Source organism: Somniosus microcephalus, chromosome 15 (assembly GCF_052327205.1).
Source record: "Somniosus microcephalus isolate GS21.2 chromosome 15, FLI_Smic_1.0, whole genome shotgun sequence".
Lineage (NCBI taxonomy): Eukaryota > Metazoa > Chordata > Chondrichthyes > Squaliformes > Somniosidae > Somniosus > Somniosus microcephalus.
In genome coordinates, this window is record NC_141001.1 from 99,243,255 (window position 1) to 99,255,430 (window position 12,176).

General features: G+C 40.0%; 1 protein-coding gene across 1 annotated transcript in view; it reads right to left on the minus strand.

Moving 5' to 3' along the window:
- Positions 1–12,176, minus strand: part of slc6a5 (solute carrier family 6 member 5) — a 72,246-nt gene that overhangs the window by 47,265 nt on the left and 12,805 nt on the right. The window contains exons 4-7 of the mRNA XM_086008153.1: positions 11,910–12,083; positions 3,808–3,949; positions 2,157–2,289; positions 1,905–2,039 (exon numbers count right to left, since the gene is read on the minus strand). Of these exons, the coding sequence (XP_085864279.1) occupies positions 1,905–2,039; positions 2,157–2,289; positions 3,808–3,949; positions 11,910–12,083 (584 nt within the window). The remainder of the gene's footprint in view (positions 1–1,904; positions 2,040–2,156; positions 2,290–3,807; positions 3,950–11,909; positions 12,084–12,176) is intronic.

A 12,176-nucleotide genomic window follows, 5' to 3' on the forward strand; every position in this document is an offset into this window, starting at 1 on the left:
TCACCACACAGACTGCAGTGGTTCAAGAAGGCGGCTCACCACCACCTTCGCAAGGGCAATTAGGGGTGGGCAATAAATGCTGGCCTTGCCAGCGACACCCACATCCCATGAAGGAATAAAAAAATGACAGGGCAATGGATCTAAAGTGCTTCGAGCAACTGTTACTACATTAGCAACCCTTTAGTGACATACATGCACACAACCATTGACATGAATCAGTCATTCATAAAAGAAAGACTTATGAAATGATACTGAGTGGCCTGCGGGTGGCGCTGTCCAGGGAGAGTATAAATACTCGGGCACGGGCCCAGCTTGCGCAGGGACATTCTTAACAGGAACTAGTGAAGGACACAACTAGAGCTCCATGTTGTAAAACAGTTGATTAAAGCTTTGTTTAATGCTTAGACCAAGTGCCTAGTAGTTTTCTTACATCAACCATAAAAGGGCTGACTTTCCAAATGTGCACTGTCAGCAGGGACTCTCACCCCATACACATATCACAAAATTGTGGGTGCACTTGCTGCAATTTTCTATACATTCATTTTAATGGATAGAAATACATGGGTGCACGCTCATAATTTTCCAACCTGTAACTTCCATTGGGTGATACTCTGCACTGGGAGCACACATTTAAATAGTTAGTTCTATAGCAATATGTAAACAGGCACACATATAGTAATACAAGCATACTTGCACACATATAGTGACACATAGGCACACAAGCGCATCGATAATAATGCACCCACAGGCACACATATGCAAGCGTATAGTGGCACACACATGGTGTCACACAGGGACACACATGGTGTCACACAGGGACACATACATACAGTGGAACAGGTATAGCATGTTAAACAACAAAGCAAAGAGGTGGAGGATTTGGAGTATTGATGATGAAAAGCTGTTCTCATTATTATAGAATAGGGACAGAGGCAATCTACTTCAATGGTCCCTCACCACGTTCTCCTTTTGGTTACATTTGCATTTTTATATTAAATATTGATGCTCCCTCCTCTCCTCATTTTAACAGAAAGAGCCAGGGAATTCTATTGGGAGGCAAAGCGACCCCAGCTTTCCTCATGTTGTGAATCAGTCTGTTAGCAATCGTGACAACAAATCCAGTATCACAGCAGAAAAGGCACAGACATAAACCGACTGTGAGCAGTATTCCCTGACTTTTTCATTCTCAATCCATGCCATTCAACACTGTGGTATATAAGATGGCGAAGTTGAGGAGTCAGAAGCACACTAGCTGTCAGGGGCACTCTAAGACATATGCAGTGGCCTTAAGGGACCATCAGAGGCACAATGGTGAGACAGGCACAGCGTGCAAGAGGTAAGAGGTATTGGAGGTAAGTGGGAGAAAGAAGTGAGGTATGAGGAGACTGGCAGGGTGGGGAGGTAAAATCAATGGGACAATGAGAGAAATTCTGTGCATTCCACAGAAGCACCACAATTTGGCATGAGTTAATGCAGGCGTTACCCATTATGTATTTAGTCATGTCACGTGATGGTTATAATAGTCTTGCAAATTGTACTAAAATTTTAACAGACTCATTCTAATGTTGTATCATTCAAGTCATTTTCTTTTTGCTGATGATTCTTCTGTATTTCTTCTTTCTTGTTATCTTCACCTGTTTACTCCCGAATTATTAAATATATGTATCTGAACTCCACTCCATTAGTTGATACATTTTAAACAACAGATGAGTCTTCATACAACAAGATCTACAACAGCCCAAAGGCAAAGGTGTGTGAAGGGGCTGCGGAGCACAGGAATGAAGAGGATTTGCTCGCCTGAATTCATCTCTTAGAGTTAAACGTTAGTGACAGCATGCATTCCTACCTTCCACCCTTTATACAATTGACCATTGCTATTGTATAGCCTTGATTAACTTGCCCACCTTGGCCTCCTTAAGCTTATCCCAATTAGGTGTAATGAAGTACCAGATTCCATCTCCAGCACCTGGTAGAGTAATCCCTCGGATCAGGAGGATGACGAGGACAACATAGGGGAAAGTGGCTGTGAAGTAGACAACCTGCAAATAAGAGGGGGAAATTGCATTCACTCATTTCCAGTCAAAAGAATGTTGCCAATCATTGCTGCAAAATTACAAAAACAGTAAAGCACTAAATGAAAGTATAGTGAGACCAACCTTTCCTGATGATTTTATTCCTTTTGCCAGGGATAAATAAACTATTATCCAGGCCAATAACAGAGTCAGTGCTAACTGCCACCGTATTTCCCCAGGATGTTCAATCCCAGCAGAAATTTTTAACACAAAGTACCTGTGGAGAAACAATAGCAATCATGAAAGCACGGCATGGTTTAGAAATGAGAATGAATGGGTACAGAGTCCAAAGAGTAAATCTTGACTTTGTGCGATAGTATAAAACGGGAGATAGCAAATCGGCAGCCAGTTTTACACTATCGCACAAAGTCAAGATCTATCCCTATAAATTTATACTGTAGATATAGTGAAGTTTGATTGCACTTTTGCCTAGAAATTGCAGTCAGAGGTGTACCCCTGGAGTATGCCTCCAACCCGCAAAACATTTCGGAACCTACTTCCAGGCTCCCATGCTGCGGGTCTTGGGCCTGCAGGCATACATCTGCGTAAAGGCCCACAGATCCCAGGGACGCAGGCGGTTCGGAAGCATCCCTGGGATCACGTGGGCCAGGTCCTCCAATCACAAAGGAGGATTCCATTGCAGTCATTTCCGAACAGAATCTCCTAATGACATGCAATGGAATCGCCAAATAATTTTAAAATGTACACAATTCTAATTATTATAAATGTTCTGAATTTCAATTTTATTCAGAAGTCCCTTCATTACGCCAAATTCAATAAAAAAATTAATTTTTTGAAAAATAATTGTAAGCTTCTTAATCCAGGCCAATATTTACATAAATTAATTTTTTTAAAGTGTTTGTGCATCATGTTTTATTTTTAAATGTTTAATTTAAGATTTATAATAACCCTTACACTGATGAAAGCCAGCCCTATGCCTGCTTTTACCAGCCGTAAGTGTTTCGTGGGCAATTGCTGGGCAGTTGTTGAGCAAATAGCTCAATTCTGCACCAGCAATACTGATTTTACTTTTGATTTGGTAGATCTGTCAAGGCGAACCTTGGCAGATCGCAAGTTCCGGGTTTTGGGCATGCGCATGTGCAAGTGGAAACCTGGAAGGTGTGACGCCTTTCTGGGTACACCGTCGAAGACACCGCAATTTCAGGGCCATTACTTTACAGTTTTGTCACTAGTTTCTTACAGCTTTGAGCATCACCTTCTCTCCTTCGATTTACTTGACAATTTCCTGTAAATTTCATCAATTAAGAATCAATCCGATGGCAGGAGCCACACAGATCACTGGGATGGAATGAAATGTCAAATCGCTTTAAGGTTTTCAATATAATCTCTTTTTAAAGTTTCCATTGTTGGAATATCAACGGTTGCATTATCAGAAGTAAAATGGTCACACGATCATTCTGTTGTGGAGGAACTTTGCATTTGAAACAATCTGCACTTTCTGTTCATTTCGTGCCCCTCCCCCGCTTTGCAGTCATTTCTTTTGCCCTTGTGCCACAGCCCCCATCCCTCCGCCGACATTAGCATTATCAGCCCGCAGTTTCTCAGGTTTCTGCCCCTGTTGCTTTTAAGAAAACCACTCAGAGACTTGTGACAATAGCCCAGATGGATAGTCCTTCAGTTTTCGTCCCTCACTGTCTTGATTCCATTTATCATTCTGATCATATTTTGCAATTTAAAAATAAATGACAGCTTCTGCATTAAGCTGCCCTCTTACTTGAAATATTCTTCACTGCCGCTGACAAAGGTTTTGTTTATTGGCCTGGTGTAATTCACCATGGTGAAGTTAGGAAAGGCAGAAATGCAAAATGTTGAGTTTTTAATCTGTACACTGTTCGTATCTCCAATTATACAAGAATCTGTTGGGACAAGAAAAGTGAAATTAATACATTCAATCATTTCAATGTTTTTTGCCACTGGTACTATTGAATTTCCAAATCACTTGTGAACATTTGAATTATTGTCTTGAACCTTCAATATGTCTCACAAAGCTCTAACACTGAAGACAAGAAATGCTTATAGAGAATCCTTACTGTCCAAAGGATCTCCTTTACATCTATGCACTGAGAAATAATTTAATATCTTAGCTGAATGAAAGTTAACATTGCATGCATTAATATAAGGCTTGTTCAAGTTATTAACAAAACTAATTGGCTTTGATTTTGTTTTCTACATTCAAGAGTCCGACAGGAATGTACTTCTGTGGTTTATCAGCATGTAAAATCACTCCTGTACCTAATGCAACTAATTTTATGATAAATATTGAATTAAAACATGCAAGAATCATATGTCCCTGAGGCACAATTACACATGCCTAGGATAGTGTGGTACATATGGAGTAACACAGAATGCTATTCACAGTGTAGCAAGGTGTAGTTATACAAGACCTACCATGCTGTGTTACATAGTACCCACTACATGGGCCTTTAATGGATTAATTGGAGCCTTCAAATAATCAAAAAAAGAACAGGCTGGTTTCCTATTTCATGAGGAATGTATGGGGCAGGTTGTGGTTTTATACTATACTGCAGAAGACTCAATGTTTTTTTCATGAATTTAGTAAAGCACTTAACCCAGTACCTCATGCTGCCCTCATGAAGAAGCTGCGAGTTATGGGTCTACATGCTCTAACGTTGGATTTTATTCAGGATGTGTGCTCCAACTCCAAGATCCATGTGAGAATTAATGGGATATTCACTGAGCCTATCTCACAAATAGAAGTGTGAGATAAGGTTGTCCATTGTCCTATTTGATGCCTTTGTCAATGATGTGTTGGATGGTGTCACAAAGGAAGATCTTGGAATGTCAATCATTTCTAGAAGAACTGTGGCACTTCTATTCACAGATTGTGTTGTGCTGTTGATGGACATACCTGGAGTTCACCATCCTGAACAGTGGCCGAATCAGTGAATGGATGCCTCCAATGCCCCCAACTGCAATATCACAGCTCTGCACAGCTCAAGAAAGTTCTTGAAGTTATTGATTGGAAGATACCACAGATATCTGCCCCAATTGTTGATTTATATCAGTATCTGGGGGAATTTTCTGGATGTTAACTCTAGCGCAGTTCTTCAAGACCACATGAGAAGAAAGAAAGATTGCTCTGGTCTTTCTCATCTTTTGTCACCAAAGTCTTGATGTCAATCAAGCTTGTGGCATATATGGCAATGTGTCCAAATAGTTTCCTTTGAGTTTCAGTGTTCCAAGGCATGCGACAGAAAGGCTTCCTTTTGTCTATTTGTGAAATCTAGGAACACGTGAGGTGGATTTGTGAAAACAAAGGGGAATGGATACAGGGAAGGAGGGTGAAGCCTAAAAAACCTGCTGCTTAGCAAGGCTCATGGCGACATGTCTTTTTGCCAAAGTCTGTTAAATGAGGACCTGGATTTAGCAGTTGATGATTGTACTTCAATACCTGCAACATAAAGGTGACTGGGATGTTTGAAACTGTCTTGCGCAGGTCCTTCCAACACGTCAAAGACTAAAGGCCCATCAAACAGCTGATAAGAAAACTCTTGAGTCTTGGGATGACAGCTGCTGGAAGCACTACCCAGAGGCCAGATATGTAAACATGTACCCGGGGCTCAATGCCTACCTTGATTAGATTGCTGAGAGGCAAGCAGTTGCTGCTGAAGCTCTGCCGCTCCAACCGGTGGAATCACACTTCAGCGGGGTATGGCAATGTGTATATGCTGTGGGGAGGAAAATAGTGACAATGCACTCACACATTTCATTGTGAGCTTTGCTGCTAACTATACCGCTCAGAAGCAGTTCCTGGTGCCAACTCTTCATCTATCACAAGCTCAATCCTGCATTGTCAACTATGCTCCTTGTGGGGAAGGGGGAAGGCAAGTCGGGTTTCTTTGGAGTTGAGTTGGTTCCGAGATGGTGTGCCTGGTGATGGGAAATTGGAACTCGTTCGATTCTCTGTGATAGACTCGCTGATCAGATACTCGAGTAAGGCAGATCTGCTGCACTTCTGAATGACGATTGCCCAGTTAGGCTGGCTCATTGGTGTGGAACTGTAATGGGGAGCTGGCATTCTCCTATATAACTGCAGTAAACATTGTAAGCCAATACCCTAACAAGTAGGGTGGTCCTACCTGAAGAAGCAGTGGGAAGCTTACAAGTGTTCTGTGCTGGTATGGGGGTGTAGTTTTAGTCACTTGAACTCCAGTAATACCCTTTAGGTTCCCTAAACCTTTACATTTTCCAGCTTATGTTTAAGTTCTCCAGGCTTAAGCAAGTGTGTCCCAAAGGGGGTAAAGTGTGCATGCCACATGAAGCAAACATAAACTCTACTTACGATAGCAAAATACTTAGGTGGATTTCTCAGTAGTTTGATTTGCAAACTCTTAAGCATGGTAAGTTCTGTGTAACACAATGTTGTCTATACTTGTGGTACAGTTTCATATGTACTCTGCAGTGCAGTGCAGTGTGCTTTGTACCATGTAACACAGTGTGATGATATACCATGTAAGACAGTGTAGTACATACCATGTAATACAGTGTGGTATGTATGGTGCCACACAGTGTGTTACATACCGTGTCACACAATGCAATATGTACCATGTAACGCGGTAAGATGTATTATGTCACACAGTGTGGAAAATACTGTTTAACACAGTGTAATATATACCACGCAACAGAGCAGTATGTACCCTGTTATACAGTATGGTATGTAACGTGTCACACAGTGTGTTAAATACCGTGTAGCACGTTGTGTTAAATACTGTGCAATACAGTGTATAATGTATTGTGTCACCAAGTGTGGTATGTATGGTGTAAAACAGTGTGGTATATATCTTGTAACACCGTGGTACATAGTGTGGTAAATCCTGTGTCACACTGTGTGATAAATACCATGTAACAGCATGATATGTACCATGTAACACAGTGTGGTATGTGCCATGTAGCACAGTGTGGTCTGTAAGGTGTCACACATAACATTGTATGATTTACTGTGCAACACAGTGTGCCTATGTAATACAGTCTGGTATGTATTGTGTCGCGCAGTGTGGTATGTTTAAGTGACATTGTATTCTGTTAGCACCATCTCCTTTTCTCTTTACCATTTTTGCTGGATTGAAATCAGATCATATACTCATAATAAACTCTACAGCCTGGAAATTACTGGTAGCTATGTATGACATGAAGGCTTAACACATTTATATTGAATTTGCTTCTCTACCGTTTTAACGGACGCATCAACCCATTAAAATTAATATCTGGAAAGAGGAATTAAATACTAGCCTGTTAAGAGTTTGTACAATAATATTACTAACATTAATTACCAGGCTTATACATTTACATCTGAAAAACATATTAATTTCAGGGGGGTTTTATCCTATGAAATCACCAAAATCAACATCCCTGTAAAAGTGAAACATCAGTACATTCCTGGTTCAATACAGACTCTCAGTTATCTGTCTTTCTCATTAGTATTTGGAAATATTTTGCATGTTATGTAAAAATAGAAACTGTTCAATCAAAGAAAGGCTTCATCTTTCATGACCTCAAGATGTCCCAAAGCACTTTACAACCAATTAAGTAGTTTTGAAGTGTAGTCACTGTTGTAATGTAGGAAGTGCAGCAGCCAATTTGTGCACAACAAGATCCCACAAACAGCAATGTGATAATGGCCAGATAATCTGTTTTAGTGATGGTGGTTGAGGGATAAATGTTGGCCAGGACACCGGGAAGAACGCTCCTGCTCTTCCTCGAAAAGTGCCATGGGAACTATTGCGTCCACCCGAGAGGGCAGACGGGGCCTCGGTTTGACGTCTCAGCTGAAAGACGGCAACTCTGACAGTGCAGCACTCCCTTGGTACTGCACTGGAGTGTCAGCCTAGATTTTGTGCTTAAGTCTCTGGAGTGAGACTTGAACCGATAGTGCTACCACCGAACCACGGTGAACAAACTTTGTACTAATAGTATTAAATCATCCCACAGTGCTGACATTCGCAAAGCAGAGGTGCAATCATGAGACAGGGCAAGTTGCAGACCAATACAGGGGATTTTGTGAAGTAGACGTGTGCAGTTGAATTATGTTCGTAAGTAATAAGACACAGGTATAGCATGATACATGCATTAAATATATGTACTGTACACAAGCATTACATTTTTATATATGCAAATATGCATTAAATAAAATTCCAAAGGCATTCTGCACTACCTTTGAACTTCAAGCATTTATTTGGAGATGAGTGAAAAACTTGGAAAACATTACTGTCTGCTGTTATCTGCCAGCTGTTACGTTTAACCCATATTAGTTTTAAATTACACTGTGATTTTCCAAAGTTAGCAGCCTTCATTTTCCTATGGTTTAAGATTTTGTTTCTGTGAATAAATTAATGAGATCCATCATTAAGATTTCAGTAAGGTAAGGACAAACTACAGGAACGTTAAATGGAGTTTTGCTTTTGCTAAATCCTTGTGATTGGCACAGTGACGCCCAGTTTGAAGAGCAGGCATTCCCAAATCAGGTATGGCATGGGTCAGATGCAGAGTAAAGCTTCCTCTACTGTGCTCAAACAATGTACAGTACTTTCATTCAACTTCATAAAAGCACCCCCTGCTGCGCCAATGTAAATATTCCACTTCTCGCTTTAACCATTTTTATCGTGTTCGTTCAGCAAGACTGTTAATTTGTATCATATTAGTGTCAAATTTTTGTGCTGTGGGTCCAAAATCATTAGGAGCTAAATTGAGATTACTGAAACTAATTCCACTTAGGATCCCAGCACCTGGCAGCAAAAGACTTTCATCTGCATTCAAACTCATGTTCCAGAGGTGAAGCAATATTATTCTAATTCACTGTGCCTGTAAAGGCATTTAGCAGTGATAAAAGGTTATTTATCCACTATAGCAATCAAAATATAATGATACCATAACATGGCAGTGCCAATTCTCTGACCCACACTTCCTCCGAGCACGGTTCCCTGCTGGGAGTGTGTGAATTTACCCACATATTCAATGACAATTTTGACGTGACAGCTTTTTTGAGATCATTACTGTGGCAATTGATATAATGGCTTTTCTATCTTCTGTATTACTGACATAGCTAGCTGGTACACTGGTAATCATACACAGTAACCCCAATACAAGCTGTGAATCTAAAAATACCAAAAGCAAAGAATTATTATGGAATATTGACAGAGGCAATCTAATTCAATGGTTCAAATGATGCCATATACCAGAGAGGCATATTTCTAACAAGTGTATAAACATTATGTGAACAAGAAGATAAGGTTACACTCTTTGGTATCTTTTGTTATAATATATACCGCGCATCACTTTTTTCAGGTTTCTTGTTGTTTTTGAAGTGGTGGATGATATTAGTTTAAGAGTGTTATACTCCTCAGTGACATCATTACTGTAGGTTTGTTATGAATTAATTTACAGTAGATTACAGGCAAATTCTTTGTACAGTTAATACTTGTCCGAAACTTTCTTGCATGCTTATCTCAAATCTTTCACTGAACTAAGGAATCTTATGTCATTCCTTGGTTATTAATCAATGTAAAGGTTAGAACTAATTTAATATGATTAAAATTTCATTTTGTTTATTACATTCTGTAACTGAACCTTCAGAACCATTAAATGTAATTGTATATTGGCCCAGTTCTACTGGAATCTTAATGGTACATCTCAGTAATATTATAAATGAGCTGGGGTGTTTTAACCAATCTAGATGCTCACGGTGGTGCTGAGAGTGCAGTTCTGCTGTTGTACCAAGCACCTTTATATGCATCTCTAGGTACTGAGAGGATAGGAGTAAGTGTTACAACTGAAAGATATACTGCTTGTGGGAGCCAATAATACATGGCATAGGGGGATGATAAGGCTTCAATCCTGCCCTGTTCCCAATCTCTGTGTAGGGCACATTTTGTTTTTTATTTGTTCATGGGATGTGGACATTGCTGGCAAGGCTGGCATTTATTGCCCATCCCTAATTGCCCTTGAGAAGGTGGTGGTGAGCTGCCTTCTTGAACCGCTGAGGGCAGTTAAGAGTCAACCACCTTGCGGTCACATATAGGCCAGACCAGGTAAGGACAGCAGATTTCCTTCCACTAAGTGATGTTTTTTTATGACAATCTGGTAGTTTCATGGTCACCATTATTGTTGATACTAGCTTTTTAATTCCAGATTTATTTAACTAACTTCAGCTACTGTGGTAGGATTTGAACTCAAGTCTCGCAGATCATTAGCCCAGTAACATAACCACTATGCTACCGTACCCCATAAGAGATCAATCAGAAGTGTGATGTCTCCATATGGTGAGGGACGGTCCAATGGGCATTTCTACTGAGCCACTCCTGTATCTCTACTAGTGGTTAACCGGGAGCAAGCCTAGTATTGGTTTGGGAAGCCGTTGCCCATCCTCCCAGCCACAGGAGGTGAGCCTAGGGAACCTGTAACAAACAAAATGAGGAAAAAGAAGGTGCTTATCCTTATTGGAGGGTTATATAACCTTAAGTGAAAAATTTTATAAAATTAGATTTTACACACAGACAAAATATTGACATTCAGTGGGGTAATTATACAGGCCTGTGAGCTCACAGTCTTGTGCAAACACTGAAAAACTGTATATTTTCTCACTTGAATAATAAGCATAGCCAAGACAATAACAATTACTGAGCACTATAGAGAAACATGAAGCATCAAACATTTGAAGGAAATTCCTCAACATGACCCAGGAGCTTGTTCCACAGTGTTCAATGTATCTGGACTGCATTTCTGCCCATTTATAGTCAACAGGCAGAATATCCATTTTCTTAAACTGGAGCTGCCAATTTCTGATATCTGCTAAGAAAAGAAAATAATGTGCCACTGATCTAGCCCTGTGACGCAGAATCAATGTGGGCCCTCTTGGCAGACATCACTAATTACATCCCTTCTGATGTTCTGAAAGGGAAGAGTACTACTGACTCAAAAAAAAGCTCTGTAAAATGAATACCTTGAAAAGTTAAAGATTTTTAAATTAACCCGTGAAGATGAGTATTTATCACTGACATTAATTATCCACACCGTCACTTTCTTCAGCTAACATCATCGTCAGACACAGATTTAAGAGCATCAAGGAACAACAGGGGAGATGCGAAGAATATTTTGTACACATAGGATTGTTAGGACATGAAATGCCCTACAAGAAACAATGGTAGAACCAGAATCCATAATAGCTTTTAAAAGGGATTTGAATAAGTATTTGAAAAGTATAATTTTAGAGAAAGGGCAGAGGATGGATAACTAGATAACTCTTTCAGACAACCAGCACAGGTATAATAGGCCAAATGGTCTCCTTCTATGCTATAAAATTCTATGAATCTAAAAGCTACTATCTGATCATCTTACTTTTTAGATAACTTGTAAATCATCAGTGATAAGCCAGCTGGCCCATTCACAAACGACATCTCTTAAGGATCACTGTAATTACTTGAATCTGTTTACCCTCCAATAAGATAGCATGGCCCTATACAAAATGAAGGCAACTATGTATTTGAAATTACACTGCAATTCAAGTGATCATAACAGCAGAAGTAAAGTGACTAGCAGCAACCTCCTTCCCGATTCCCACTAGTCAGCGCAGATGGATGAAGGTTAAAAGCAAATAAAAGCAAGGCTCGTTATATTGGAAGGTGCTGTGTTCCCTGTTGGAATTTTAGAGGACCGTTTGTAGTTTTAAAGTATTTTATGTTGCACAGGTATCCATGGCGACCCCTGTAAAGCAAGTGCATGTCTTTCTTTAGGTAAGAAAAAAAAACTTCCAGTGGGTAAGAAGATTGGGTCAGTCCAAAGAATAGGTTCTGTAGTGGTTACCCAATAACAGCTTGTTCTTGTCTCTACAATTTTCAGTGTTCCATTTATTTTCACAGGATGCCCAGGGAAGTACGGGTATACACGATGCAAAAAGGTAGAAAAGAGTGTAACATATGATGATGTTGTAGTACACAGCGATCAGAACCGAGATGATTAACATAGCGATTCCGCATCCTACAGATAGAATGAGAAACAAGACAATTTAATACGCAATAAGGCATGTTTTTAAAAAAAAAGCTAATTATCAGAAGGTGCCTGTGAATTTGA